This window comes from Lathamus discolor, unplaced genomic scaffold (assembly GCF_037157495.1).
Source record: "Lathamus discolor isolate bLatDis1 unplaced genomic scaffold, bLatDis1.hap1 Scaffold_328, whole genome shotgun sequence".
Classification (NCBI taxonomy): Eukaryota; Metazoa; Chordata; class Aves; order Psittaciformes; family Psittacidae; genus Lathamus; species Lathamus discolor.
Window position 1 is genome coordinate 21,424 of NW_027069357.1, and position 15,411 is coordinate 36,834.

The 15,411-nt window shown below is 60.1% G+C and overlaps 1 protein-coding gene across 1 annotated transcript in view; it reads right to left on the reverse strand.

Annotated features, from left to right (window-relative positions):
- The window catches only part of LOC136006612 (spectrin beta chain, non-erythrocytic 4-like), a gene marked incomplete at both ends in the record, with an annotated part of 35,298 nt that extends 19,892 nt beyond the window's left edge, over positions 1 to 15,406 (reverse strand). Inside the window, 19 exon segments of the mRNA XM_065664616.1 lie at positions 1,780 to 1,917; positions 2,020 to 2,890; positions 4,007 to 4,157; positions 5,895 to 6,197; positions 7,446 to 7,604; positions 7,697 to 7,814; positions 7,905 to 7,965; positions 7,968 to 8,091; positions 10,206 to 10,231; positions 10,234 to 10,317; positions 10,464 to 10,585; positions 10,710 to 10,784; positions 12,061 to 12,152; positions 12,225 to 12,269; positions 12,271 to 12,312; positions 12,314 to 12,400; positions 14,356 to 14,507; positions 15,290 to 15,337; positions 15,340 to 15,406. Of these exon segments, the coding sequence (XP_065520688.1) occupies positions 1,780 to 1,917; positions 2,020 to 2,890; positions 4,007 to 4,157; positions 5,895 to 6,197; positions 7,446 to 7,604; positions 7,697 to 7,814; positions 7,905 to 7,965; positions 7,968 to 8,091; positions 10,206 to 10,231; positions 10,234 to 10,317; positions 10,464 to 10,585; positions 10,710 to 10,784; positions 12,061 to 12,152; positions 12,225 to 12,269; positions 12,271 to 12,312; positions 12,314 to 12,400; positions 14,356 to 14,507; positions 15,290 to 15,337; positions 15,340 to 15,406 (2,765 nt within the window).
- Between the last annotated feature and the right edge of the window lie 5 nt (positions 15,407 to 15,411).

Below are 15,411 nucleotides of genomic sequence, written 5' to 3' on the forward strand. Positions count from 1 at the left end.
CCAGCTTTGGGCATCACCAGGAGCCCCCAAACCCGGTTGGGACCCAGCTTTGGGCATCACCAAGAGTCCCAAACCCGGTTGGGACCCAGCTTTGGGCATCACCAAGAGTCCCAAACCCGGTTGGGACCCAGCTTTGGGCATCACCAAGAGTCCCAAACCCGGTTGGGACCCAGCTTTGGGCATCACCAGGAGCCCCCAAACCCGGTTGGGACCCACCTTTGGGCATCACCAGGAGCCCCCAAACCTGGTTGGGACCCAGCTTTGGGCATCACCAAGAGTCCCCAAACCCGGTTGGGACCCAGCTTTGGGCATCACCAGGAGCCCCCAAACCCGGTTGGGACCCAGCTTTGGGCATCACCAGGAACCCCCAAACCCGGTTGGGATCCAGGTTTGGGCATCACCAGGAGCCCCCAAACCCGGTTGGGACCCAGCTTTGGGCATCACCAAGAGCCCCCAAACCCAGTTGGGATCCAGCTTTGGGCATCACCAGGAGCCCCCAAACCCGGTTGGGACCCAGCTTTGGGCATCACCAGGAACCCCCAAACCCGGTTGGGACCCACCTTTGGGCATCACCAGGAGCCCCCAAACCCGGTTGGGACCCAGCTTTGGGCATCACCAGGAGCCCCCAAACCCGGTTGGGACCCAGCTTTGGGCATCACCAGGAACCCCCAAACCCGGTTGGGACCCACCTTTGGGCATCACCAGGAGCCCCCAAACCCGGTTGGGACCCAGCTTGGGCATCACCAAGAGTCCTAAACCCGGTTGGGACCCAGCTTTGGGCATCACCAAGAGTCCCCAAACCCGGTTGGGACCCAGCTTTGGGCATCACCAGGAGCCCCCAAACCCGGTTGGGACCCAGCTTTGGGCATCACCAGGAGCCCCCAAACCCGGTTGGGACCCACCTTTGGGCATCACCAGGAGCCCCCAAACCCGGTTGGGACCCAGCTTGGGCATCACCAAGAGTCCCAAACCCGGTTGGGACCCAGCTTTGGGCATCACCAGGAGCCCCCAAACCCGGTTGGGACCCAGCTTTGGGCATCACCAAGAGTCCCAAACCCGGTTGGGACCCAGCTTTGGGCATCACCAAGAGTCCCCAAACCCGGTTGGGACCCAGCTTTGGGCATCACCAGGAGCCCCCAAACCCGGTTGGGACCCAGCTTTGGGCATCACCAGGAACCCCCAAACCCGGTTGGGATCCAGGTTTGGGCATCACCAGGAGCCCCCAAACCCGGTTGGGACCCAGCTTGGGCATCACCAAGAGTCCTAAACCCGGTTGGGACCCAGCTTTGGGCATCACCAAGAGCCCCCAAACCCAGTTGGGATCCAGCTTTGGGCATCACCAGGAGCCCCCAAACCCGGTTGGGACCCAGCTTTGGGCATCACCAGGAACCCCCAAACCCGGTTGGGACCCACCTTTGGGCATCACCAGGAGCCCCCAAACCCGGTTGGGACCCAGCTTTGGGCATCACCAGGAGCCCCCAAACCCGGTTGGGACCCACCTTTGGGCATCACCAGGAGCCCCCAAACCCGGTTGGGACCCAGCTTGGGCATCACCAAGAGTCCTAAACCCGGTTGGGACCCAGCTTTGGGCATCACCAAGAGTCCCCAAACCCGGTTGGGACCCAGCTTTGGGCATCACCAGGAGCCCCCAAACCCGGTTGGGACCCAGCTTTGGGCATCACCAGGAGCCCCCAAACCCGGTTGGGACCCAGCTTTGGGCATCACCAGGAGCCCCCAAACCCGGTTGGGACCCATCTTTGGCCATCGCTGCAGTGGTACCTGCTGTTGAGGTGGTCCTGGCACGCTCGGACCTCCTCGGAGCTGGGGTGCCCTCCATCCACCAACTGCTGCACCACTTGGTTGACGTCCAGGATGCGGCCCATGACGCTGTTCATCTCCTGGTCCAGGCTCTCGAACCTGGCGAGAGGATGCGAGCGCTGGGGCCCAATCGCCACGGTGACGGAGCCCAACCCCGGGGGGGGCGGAGGGTCCCGGTCCCCCCCCTCAACCGCATCCCACCTGTGCTGGACCACCTCGACCTCATCCAGCTCCTCCGGCACCACCATGCCCTGCAACCACTGCTCCTTCTCGTCCACCCACACCTCGCAGGCATGCACCTCGCTGAACATCCTATAGACGGCCAACGCGTCCTGCAGCCATTGCTGCCTCAGCACGGCCACCTCGGCCACCTCCCCGTAGAGCTGCTCCACTTCCACCACCCGGATCTGCACGTCCACTCCTTGGCGATGCTCCGGCGCCAGGAGCCCCACTTGTTGGCGCAAGGCGGCCACGGCGCCGCGGTGCTTCTCCACCTGGGCCAGGACGGCGCGGTGCTGGCGCAGCAGCGCCCGGCTCGAGTGCTCGTCGTGGCCGAAGTCGTCGCTGGACGCCACGCGGTACGTGTCCTGCAGCCACGCCGCCAGGTCGGCCGTCTCGGCGCTGAACTGGTAGAAGCTCAAGGCGTCCTGCAGGCGTTGTTGGTGCAGCCCCGTGGCTTCTTCCAGCTTCTTCCAACGTAACCAAACCGCCCGCGTCTTCTCCTGGATGCCGCCGGCGCCGGCGGTCGCCTTGGCCAGGAGCTGCTCGCCTTTCTTCATGCTTTGGTGCAGCAGCGCCCGGCGCCCGCCCAGCTCCCCCAGCATGGTTTGGTGCTTCTTGGTCAGCGCCAAGACGCTGCTCAGGTCCCGGCCGCACCGTTTGGTAGCCAAAATCTGCTCCTTCTCCCGGATCCAAGCTTCGGCTTCCTCCATCTCCTGGTAGAAGGCCCAGAGCTGGCGCGAAGCCTCCAGGTCGCGGCGCCGGCGCCCCGCCAGCTCCCGCAGCTCCTCCAGGCACGTGCGGACGTGGTGGACGCGGTTGCAGATGATCTGCGGGTCGCAGGGCTGGTAGCCTGCACCGGGAGAGCCGGCTCCGTCACCGCCGCCCAGCTCCGGCATCTCCACGGGGCTCCCAATGGGGACCCGGTACCCTGCAGCATCTCCCCATGGCTTCCAATGGGCCCCGGTACCCTCCAGCATCTCCCCATGGCTCCCAATGGGGACCCGGCCCCAGGGAGCTCCAGCGTCTCCCCATGGCTTCCAATGGGCCCCGGTACCCTTCAGCATCTCCCCATGGCTCCCAGTGGGGACCCGGCCCCAGGGAGCTCCAGCGTCTCCCCATGGCTTCCAATGGGCCCCGGTACCCTGCAGCATCTCCCCATGGCTCCCAATGGGGACCCGGCCCCAGGGAGCTCCAGCATCTCCCCATGGCTTCCAATGGGGACCCAGCCCCAGTACCCTCCATTATCTCCCCATTGCTCCCAATGGGACCCGGCCCCATGGAGCTCCAGCGTCTCCCCATGGCTCCCAATTGGGACCCGGCCCCATGGAGCTCCATTATCTCCCCATTGCTCCCAATGGGACCCGAACCCGTTGACCTCCAGCATCTCCCCATGGCTCCCAACGGGCCCCGGTACCCTCCAGCATCTCCCCATGGCTTCCAATGGTGACACAACCCCGGTACCCTCCAGCATCTCCCCATGGCTTCCAATGGTGACACAACCCCGGTACCCTGCAGCATCTCCCCATGGCTCCCAATGGGGACCCGGCCCCAGGGAGCTCCAGCGTCTCCCCATGGCTCCCAATGGGCCCTGGCCCCGGTACACTCCAGCATCTCCCCATGGCTCCCAGTGGGGACCCAAACCCATTGAGCTCCAGTATCTCCCCATTGCTCCCAATGGGACCCGAACCCATTGACCTCCAGCATCTCCCCATGGCTCCCAATGGGACCTGAACCCGTTGACCTCCAACATCTCCCCATAGCCCCCAGTGGGGACCCAACCCCGGTACCCTCCAGCATCTCCCCATGGCTCCCAATGGGCCCTGGCCCCGTTACCCCCCAGCATCTCCCCATGGCTCCCAATGGGACCTGAACCCATTACCCCCCAGCATCTCCCCATAGCCCCCAGTGGGGACCCAACCCCGTTACCCCCCAGCATCTCCCCATGGCTCCCAGTGGGCCCCGGTACCCTCCAGCTCGGAGAACTTGAGCGCGGCCGCGTTGAGCGCCTGCACGCGCTCGCTCTGGGCGCTGATGTCGGCCTCCAGCAGCCCCTGCTTCTGCAGCAGATCCTCCACCTCCAGCAGGTGCTTCCCCAGCTCCTTGGACAGCAGCAGCCCCTGCGGAGGGCAGCGGGAGGCAAGGGGACCCCGGTGAGGCTGGGGATGCGATGGGTGCTCAATCACCCACTGGGGATGCGATGGGTGCTCAATCACCCACTGGGGATGCGATGGGTGCTCAATCACCCACTGGGGATGCGATGGGTGCTCAATCACCCATTGGGGATGAGATGGGTGCTCAACTGCCCGTTGGGGATGCGATGGGTGCTCAATTGACCATTGGGGATGCGATGGGTGCTCAACTGCCCGTTGGGGATGCGATGAGTGCTCAACTGCCCGTTGGGGATGCGATGGGTGCTCAATCACCCATTGGGGATGTGATGGGTGCTCAATCACCCACTGGGGATGCAATGGGTGCTCAATCACCCATTGGGGATGCGATGGGTGCTCAATTGACCATTGGGGATGCGATGGGTGCTCAATTGACCATTGGGGATGAGATGGGTGCTCAGTTGACCATTGGGGATGAGATGGGTGCTCAATCACCCATTGGGGATGAGATGGGTGCTCAACTGCCCGTTGGGGATGCGATGGGTGCTCAATCACCCATTGGGGATGCGATGGGTGCTCAATCACCCATTGGGGATGCGATGGGTGCTCAACTGCCCATTGGGGATGCGATGGGTGCTCAATCGCCCATTGGGGATGTGATGGGTGCTCAACTGCCCGTTGGGGATGTGATGGGTGCTCAATCACCCATTGGGGATGCGATGGGTGCTCAATCACCCATTGGGGATGTGATGGGTGCTCAACTGCCCACTGGGGATGCGATGGGTGCTCAACTGCCCGTTGGGGATGTGATGGGTGCTCAACTGCCCACTGGGGATGCGATGGGTGCTCAATCGCCCATTGGGGATGCGATGTGTGCTCAACTGCCCGTTGGGGATGCGATGGGTGCTCAATCGCCCATTGGGGATGTGATGGGTGCTCAACTGCCCGTTGGGGATGCGATGGGTGCTCAACTGCCCGTTGGGGATGTGATGGGTGCTCAATCACCCATTGAGGACACAACGGGCCCTCAATCACCCATTGAGGATGCCATGAGCACTCAATCACCCATTGAGGACACAACGGGCGCTCAATGACCCATTGAGGACACAACGGGCGCTCAATCACCCATTGAGGACACAACGGGCGCTCAATGACCCATTGAGGACACAACGGGCGCTCAATGACCCATTGAGGACACAATGGGCGCTCAATGACCCATTGAGGACGCCATGAGCACTCAATCTCCCATTGAGGACACAACGGGCGCTCAATGACCCATTGAGGACGCCATGAGCGCTCAATGACCCATTGAGGACACAACGGGCGCTCAATGACCCATTGAGGACACAACGGGCCCTCAATCACCCATTGAGGACACAACGGGCGCTCAATGACCCATTGAGGACGCCATGAGCACTCAATCTCCCATTGAGGACACAACGGGCACTCAATGACCCATTGAGGACACAATGGGCATTCAATGACCCATTGAGGACACAACGGGCGCTCAATGACCCATTGAGGACACAACGGGCGCTCAATGACCCATTGAGGACACAATGGGCACTCAATCACCCATTGGGGACGTGATGGGCACTCAATCTCCCATTGAGGACACAAAGGGCACTCAATCACCCATTGAGGACACAACAGGCGCTCAATCACCCATTGAGGACGCAACGGGCGCTCAATCACCCACTGAGGACGCCACGGGCCCTCAATGGCCCCTTGATGCCCGGCGCCCACCTGCATCTCCTCCATCCAGTCGATCATGTGCACCATCTCCTGGAAGATCCTCTGCAGGGCCAGGTTCTGCTCGAGGCGGGCGCGGCGGGCGCGCAGCAGCTCCCCCAGCAGCGCCCATTGCCGCAGGACGTTGTCCTTCTGGGCGCCGATGCGCCGCGTGTCGTAGTAGCCGCCCGCGGCCACCTCCAGCGCCAGCTCCACCACGGCCTGGATGCGCTCGTGGTAGGAGGAGATGTCGGCCTCGATGGCCTCGTGCTTCTTCATGGCCGCCTCCACCGCGGGCAGGTCGTAGCCGAAGTTGTCCTGCGGTGAGGGGAGGTGGGGTGGGGAGGGGGGGAAAGGGAGATAAGGGATGGGAAGGGATGGAAGGGATGGAATGGGGTAGAATGGAATGGGATGGGAAGGGAGGGGAAAGGGATGGAATGGGATGGAAAAGGACGGAAAGGGGTGGAAAAGGATGGAAAGGGATGGAAATGGAAGGAAAAGGATGGAATGGGATGGAATGGGATGGAATGGGATGGAAGGGGATGGAAGGGGATGGAAGGGGATGGAAGGGGATGGAAGGGGATGGAAGGGGATGGAAGGGGATGGAGAAGGATGGAAAGGGATGGAAAGGGGTGGAAAAGTGTTAAAAGGGATGGAAAGGGATGGAATGGGATAGAAAGGGATGGGATGGGATAGAAAGGGATGGGATGGATGCAATGGGATGGAAGGGATGGAGAAGGATGGAAAGGGGTGAATGGGATGCAATGGGATGCAATGGGACAGAATGGGATGGAAAGGGATGCAATGGGATGGAATGGGATGGAAGGGGATGGAGAAGGATGGAAAGGGGTGGAATGGGATGGAATGGGATGGAAAGGGATGGAATGGGACGCAATGGGACAGAATGGGATGGAAAGGGATGCAATGGGATGGAATGGGATGCAATGGGATGGAAAGGGGTGGAATGGGATGGAATGGGACGGAAAGGGATGCAATGGGATGGATAGGATGGAATGGGATGCAGTGGGATGGAATGGGATGCAATGGGATGGAAGGGGATGCAATGGGATGGAAGGGGATGCAATGGGATGGAAGGGGATGCAATGGGACAGAATGGGATGGAAAGGGGATGCAATGGGACGGAAGGGGATGGAGAAGGATGGAAAGGGGTGGAATGGGATGGAATGGATGCAATGGTAATGGAATGGGATGCAATGGGACGGAAGGGGATGGAATGGGATAGATTGGGATGGAAGGGGATGCAATGGGATGGAATGGGATGGAAAGGATGGAATGGGATGGAATGGGATGCAATGGGACAGAATGGGATGGAAAGGGATGCAATGGTATGGAATGGGATGGAATGGGATGGAAGGGGATGCAATGGGATGGAATGGGATGCAATGGGACAGAATGGGATGGAATGGGATGGAATGGGATGGAATGGGATGGAAGGGGATGGAAGGGGATGGAAAGGGATGGAAAGGGATGCAATGGGATGGAATGGGATGGAATGGGATGCAATGGACGGAAGGGGATGGAGAAGGATGGGACGGGCCCCCCCACCTGCGAGACGAGGCGCTGGTTCTCCTGCAGCCACGTCTCCCTCATGGCCACCTTATGGTCGAAGCGCTGGGCCAGCAGCTCCAGCTTCTCCTGGCGGATGAGCTCCCGGCGCAGCGCCACCTCCCGCTCGTGCTCCGCCTTCTCCAGGCAGCTCCAGGCCTTGGGAATGGGGCGGGATAGAGACGGGATGGGGGGGGGGGGGTCCCCGCACGGGGCCATCCCCATATCCCTTCCCCGCTGCCCCCCGGCACCTTGTTGATGTCGGCGATGCTCTTGCCCTCGCTGGGCACGTAGAGCCTGCGGTCGGTGGCGCGGAGCTTGCTCTGGATGCTGAAGAGCAGCACCTCCAGGTTGCCCTTCTCTTGGAACCTGCAGTGGGGCAGGAGCAGGGCATGGCCATTGAAGGAGGTGGGGTGGTCCTTGCGGGGGGTCCCATCCTGCCCCATAGCGAGGTCTCACTTGACCGGCTTCTCCAGGGTGCAGAAGGCGGTGAAGGCCTGGAGCTGCTGCTGCACGCCAGCAGGGAGTTGGCGAACTTCTGGGTGCCGATGACGGCGATGGTTTGGTGGATCCAGGCGAGCAGCGCGGCCGCCAGCGCCTCGTAGCGCTCCACGATGGCCTCGATCTCCATGGCCTGGTCCAGGACCTGAGGGGATGAAGGAGGAAAGGGAAGGTGGGGGGGGGGGGGGGTTTGGATGGGTCTGGTTGATGGAAGGGGGGGGAGCGGAACCCTCCTGAGATGCGGTGTGGGTTGGGGGTGGTGAGGGGGGCTCGGTGGCATGGAGACGGGGATGGGCATTCCATGGAGACAGGGATGGGCATTCCATGGAGACAGGGATGGGACATTCCATGGAGACAGGGATGGGCATCCATGGAGACAGGGAGGGAATCCATGGAGACAGGGATGGGACATCCCATGGAGACAGGGATGGGACATCCCATGGAGACAGGGATGGGACATCCCATGGAGACAGGGATGGGCATTCCATGGAGACAGGGATGGGCATCCCATGGAGACAGGGATGGGCATTCATGGAGACAGGGATGGACATTCCATGGAACGGGGATGGGCATTCCATGGAGACAGGGATGGACATTCCATGGAGACGGGGATGGACATTCCATGGAGACAGGGATGGACATTCCATGGAGACAAGGATGGGACATCCAATGGAGACAGGGATGGACATTCCATGGAGACAGGGATGGACATCCCATGGAGACAGGGATGGGACAGCCAATGGAGACAAGGATGGGACATCCCATGGAGACAGGTATGGGCATTCCATGGAGACAAGGATGGGACATCCAATGGAGACAGGGATGGACAGTCCATGGAGACAGGGATGGACATTCCATGGAGACAGGGATGGACATCCCATGGAGACGGGGATGGACAGCAATGGAGACAAGGATGGGACATCCCATGGAGACAGGGATGGGCATTCCATGGAGACAGGGATGGACATTCCATGGAGACAGGGATGGGCATTCCATGGAGACAGGATGGGGACATTCCATGGAGACAGGGATGGACATTCCATGAGACAGGGATGGGCATTCATGGAGACAGGGATGGACATTCATGGAGACAGGGATGGGCATTCCATGGAGACAGGGATGGACATTCCATGGAGACAGGGATGGGCATTCCATGGAGACAGGGATGGGACATTCCATGGAGAGGGGTATGGACATTCCATGGAGACAGGGATGGGACATTCCATGGAGACAGGGATGGACATCCCATGGAGACAGGGATGGACAGTCCATGGAGACAGGGATGGACATTCCATGGAGACAGGGATGGACATTCCATGGAGACAGGGATGGGCATTCCATGGAGACGGGGATGGGCATTCCATGGAGATAGGATGGGACATCCAATGGAGACAGGGATGGACATCCCATGGAGACAGGGATGGGACATCCAATGGAGACAGGGATGGGACATTCCATGGAGACAGGGATGGGACATCCAATGGAGACAGGGATGGGACATTCCATGGAGACGGGGATGGGCATTCCATGGAGATAGGGATGGACATTCCATGGAGACAGGGATGGACATTCCATGGAGACAAGGATGGGACATCCAATGGAGACAGGGATGGACATTCCATGGAGACAAGGATGGACATCCCATGGAGACGGGATGGACATTCCATGGAGACAGGGATGGGACATTCCATGGAGACAGGGATGGGACATCCATGGAGACAGGGATGGACATCCCATGGAGACAGGGATGGACATCCCATGGAGACAGGGATGGACATCCCATGGAGACAGGATGGGACATTCCATGGAGACAGGGATGGGACATTCCATGGAGACAGGGATGGGACATTCCATGGAGACGGGGATGGGCATTCATGGAGACAGGGATGGGCATTCCATGGAGACAGGGATGGGCATTCCATGGAGACAGGGATGGACATTCATGGAGACAGGGATGGACATTCCATGGAGACAGGGATGGGACATTCCATGGAGACAGGGATGGGCATTCCATGGAGACAGGGATGGACATCCCATGGAGACGGGGATGGGACAGCCAATGGAGACAAGGATGGGACATCCATGGAGACAGGGATGGGCATTCCATGGAGACAGGGATGGGCATTCCATGGAGACAGGGATGGGACATCCAATGGAGCCGAGGATGGGCCATCCCATGGATCCAAGCATGGGCCATCCCATGCATCCAAGCATGGGCCATCCCAAGTGACCCCCCAGAGGGCCTCATCCCAATCCCACCTTCCCGATGCGCTTCCCCTCCACGCCAGCGCCTTCATCTTGGAGAAGTAGTGGTAGAAGGACACCACGTAGGTGATGATGGACTTCTCATCGGGGTCCTCCATGTTGACATCTGATGGGGAGGGGGGGGAAGCTCTGGTCCCCCCTATAGGGCCACCAACGCTCCTTGGAGGTGGGGAGATGAAGGCAGAGGGAGCAGAGGACCCCCCCCCCCCCCCCCCCGGCCCCACAACCGCTATGGGGTGGCCTCATCCTTACCCTCGGGGTCCAGGAGCTTGCTGAGCCCCAGGTGCTGCTCGGCCGTGTTGAAGGCCTGCTGCAGGTTGAAGGTGGCGTTGGACTTGGTGAGCTTGTGGAAGTCAACGAGATCCGGCCTATGGGTGGGGGGGGACAGAGCCCCATGGAGCCCCCCAGGCCATGGAGGGGACCCAAGGGATGGATGGGGTCACCCCCATGGCCGTGTCCGTCCCGTGTCGTCCCCCCCCCCCCCCAAGCTAACCTGTGCTTGTGATGAGGGCGTTGAAGGCCAAGCCGTCCCCTCAGCTCGTGGTGAAGTTCTGGATGTTCACCTCGGGGTAGCTGGGGGGGAAAAGGGGGAATGGGGTGGGAATGGGGGGGGAATGGGGGGGAATGGGGGGGGAATGGGGGGGAAGGGTGGAAAAGGTGTAAATGGATGGGAAGGGATGGGAAGGATGGGATGGAAAGGGTGGAAAGGGATGGGAAGGGTTGGGAAGAGTTGGAATGGGATGGAAAGGGTTGGAAAAGGTGTAAATGGATGGGAAGGGATGGGAAGGGATGGAAGGGATGGGATGGAAAGGGATGGGAAGGGATGGAATGGGATGGAAGGGATGGAAATAGATGGGAAGGGATGGGGGGATGGAATGGGATGGGATGGGATGGAAATGGATGGAAAAGAAGTAAATGGATGGGAAGGGATGGGAAGGGATGGAATGGGATGGAAAGGTGGAAATAGATGGAGAGGGATGAGGGGGATGGAATGGGATGGGATGGGATGGAAAGGGATGGAAAAGGTTGTAAATGGATGGGAAGGGGTGGGAAGGATGGAAGGGATGGAAAGGGTGGAAATAGATGGAAGAGTTTGGGGAGGATGGAATGGGATGGGATGGAAAGGATGGAAAAGGTGTAAATGGATGGGAAGGGGTGGAAGAGATGGAAAAGGTGGAAATAGGTGGGAAGGGATGGGGGGGATGGAATGGGATGGAAGGGATGGAAATAGATGGGAGGGATGGGGGGATGGAATGGAATGGGATGGAAAGGGATGGAAAAGGTGGAAATGGATGGGAAGGGGTGGGAAGGGATGGAATGGGATGGAAAGGATGGAAAAGGTGTAAAAGGATGGAAAGGGGTGGGAAGGGGTGGAAAGGGATGGAAAGGGTGGAAATAGATGGAAGAGTTTGGGGAGGATGGAATGGGATGGGATGGAAAGGGATGGAAAAGGTGGAAATGGATGGGAAGGGTGGGAAGGGATGGAATGGGATGGAAAGGGTGGAAATAGATGGAAGGGATGGGGGGGATGGAATGGGATGGAAGCGTTGGAAAAGGTGTAAATGGATGGGAAGGATGGAATGGGATGGAAAGGGTGGAAATAGGTGGAAGGGTTGGGGGGGATGGAATGGATGGGAAGGGATGGAAAGGGATGGAAAAGGTGGAAATAGATGGGAAGGGATGGGAAGGGATGGAATGGGATGGAAAGGGTGGAATAGATGGAAGAGTTTGGGGGATGAATGGGATGGAAAGGGATGGAAAAGGTGGAAATAGATGGAAGGGTTGGGGGGGATGGAATGGGATGGGACGGGGTCACCCGGGTTGCTGCCAGGCCTGGGCCCCCCCTCACCCCGCCGTCTTCATCTGGCACCAGAGCAGCAGCGCGTCCTTGGCCGAGCGCGTCTCCCGGTTGTCCTCGGTCTTGATCTTGATGACCTGGATCTGGGGCAGGGCCATGGGCACCGGCGGCTCGGAGCCAGGCCCCCAGCCCGGGGGGGCAGCCCATGGCGCTACCTGGAAGCGGAGGATGATGGTCCAGATGAGGCCCAGCGTCAGGCGGGTGGTTGCCGTCCACGATGTCGTGGGAGCCCACGTTCTCCAGGGTGCACGCGCTGCTCCTTGAGGAACTGCAGGGCCTTGTCCACGTTCTCCAGGGAGTGGATGCGCATCCGGCCCCGCGTCGGCTTGGGCTGCGGAGGCGCCGTGGCCCGGCTCGGAGGGGGTCCTTCCGCCCAACGCAACCCAGCCCAACGCAACCCAACCAACGCAACCCAACCCAACGCAACCCAACGCAACCCAACCCAACGCAACTCAACCCAACGCAACCCAACCCAACGCAACCCAACCCAACGCAACCCAACCCAACGCAACCCAACGCAACACAACACAACTCACCCAACCTAATGCAACCAACGCGACTCAACACAACCCAAACCAGCCCAACCCAACTCAACCCAACCCAACTGAACTCATCCCAACTCAACCCAACGCAACCCAACCCCATGCAACCCAATCCCAACGCAACCCAATGCAACCCAATGCAACCAATGCAACTTAACCCAACTCAACCCAATGCAACCAACGCAACACAACTCAACCCAACCCAATGCACACAACACAACTCAACCCAACCCACCTGACTCAACCCAACCCAGCCCACCCGACTCACCCAACCCAACCCAACTGAACTCATCCCAACCCAACTCAATGCAACACAACTCAACCCAACCAACCCGACTCAACCCAACCCAACCCAACCCAATGCAACCCAACCCAACTCAACCCAACACAACCCAATGCAACCCAACTCAACCCACCCCGACTCAACCCAACCCATCTCAACCCAACCCAACTCACCCCAACCCAATGCAACCCAACCCGACTCAACACAACCCAACCGGACTCACCCAACCCAACCCGACTCAACCCAACCCAACCCAACTGAACTCATCCTAACCCAACTCAATGCAACACAACTCAACCCAACCCAACTCAACCCAACCCAATGGCTGATGGAGCTGGGGGATGCTGGGAAGGACACAACCCAACCCAACCCAACCCAATGGTTGATGGAGCTGGAGGCCGATGGAAAGGACCCAACCCAACCCAATGGTTGATGGAGCTGGAGGATGATGGGGGGTTCCAACCCAACTCAATGGTTGATGGAGCTGGAAGACAATGGGGGGTTCAACCCAACCAACCAACCCAATGGTTGATGGAGCTGGAGGATGATGGGGGGGTTCCAACCCAACTCAATGGTTGATGAGCTGGAAGACAATGGGGGGGTTCCAACCCAACCCAACCCAACCCAATGGTTGATGGAGCTGGAGGCCGATGGGAAGGACCCAACCCAACCCAATGGTTGATGGAGCTGGAAGACAATGGGGGGTTCCAACCCAACTCAATGGTTGATGGAGCTGGAAGACAATGGGGGGTTCCAACCCAACTCAATGGTTGATGGAGCTGGAGGCCGATGGGAAGGACCCAACCCAACCCAATGGTTGATGGAGCTGGAAGACAATGGGGGGTTCCAACCCAACTCAATGGTTGATGGAGCTGGAGGCCGATGGGAAGGACCCAACCCAACCCAATGGTTGATGGAGCTGAAGGACAATGGGGGGTTCCACCCAAACCCAACCCAACCCAATGGTTGATGGAGCTGGAGGATGATGGGGGGGGTTCCAACCCAACCAATGGTTGATGGAGCTGGAGGATGATGGGGGGTTCCAACCCAACCCAACCCAATGGTTGATGGAGCTGGAAGACAATGGGGGTTCCAACCAACTCAATGGTTGATGGAGCTGGAAGACAATGGGGGTTCCAACCCAACTCAATGGTTGATGGAGCTGGAGGCCGATGGGAAGGACCCAACCCAACCCAATGGTTGATGAGCTGGAAGACGATGGGGGGGTTCACCCAACCCAACCCAACCCAATGGTTGATGGAGCTGGAGGATGATGGGGGGGTTCCAACCCAACTCAATGGTTGATGGAGCTGGAGGCCAATGGAAGGACCCAACCCAACGGTCGCCGTCCCTCAGCCATGGCTGCGGGGTCCCCCCTGACCCCAAGCTCCAACAGACGGGTCCCCATTGACCCCAACGGACGCAATGGGAGGGGGGGCGTCCCCCCCCCCATCCCTCAACCAGCTGCTCCCCGGAGAGCACCTCGAGCAGGCGCGTGAGGACGAAGCCGTCGCGGAGGTCGCAGTAGAGGTCCCCGACGCGGCAGGAGGCGCGCGCCAGGTGCGCGTTCACCCACTTGGTGAAGGTCTTCTTCTGCACCGCGTCGCGCTCGTCTGCGGGGGGCAGCAGCGAGCAGCGATGGGCGTGGGGAGCCCCGACGCTATGGGGGGGATGAACCCCAACGCTATGGGGCATTGATGGGAGGGAACCCCAACCGCTATGGGGGGGATGAACCCCAACTGCTGTGGGGGCATCAATGGGGAGGGAACCCAACCGCTATGGGGGATGAACCCCAACTGCTATGGGGGCATCGATGGGGATGAACCCCAATGGCTATGGGGGGATGAACCCCAACCGCTATGGGGGCATCGATGGGGAGGGAAACCCAGCACTATGGGGGCATCAATGGGGAGGGAACCCAACCGCTATGGGGGGATGAACCCCAACTGCTATGGGGGCATCGATGGGGAGGGAACCCCAACCACTATGGGGGCATCAATGGGGATAGACCCAACCCCTATGGGGGCATCAGTGGGGAGGGAACCCCAACCGCTATGGGGGCATCAATGGGGAGGGAAACCCAACCGCTATGGGGGGATGAACCCCAACCGCTATGGGGGCATCAATGGGGATGGACCCCAACCGCTATGGGGGCATCAATGGGGATAGGACCCAAACCTATGGGGGCATCAATGGGGATGGGACACAACCCCGATAGGGGGGGAACCCCACCGCTATGGGGGGGATGAACCCCACCGGCTATGGGGCCATCGATGGGGATGAACCCCATCCCTATGGTGAACCCCATCCCCTATGGGGCCATCAATGGGGATGAGCCCCATCCCCTATGGGTGAACCCCATCCCTATGGGGCCATCAGTGGGGCTGAGCCCCACCTGCCAGGGCCTTGATGCGGGAGCACTCGAAGAGCTTGGCCGGGCCCGCGGGTCCTCCCAGGGGCTGGGGTTGTTGTTCTGCAGCTCCATGGTGTCCGCGGGGGCCGCCATGGGGCTGGGGA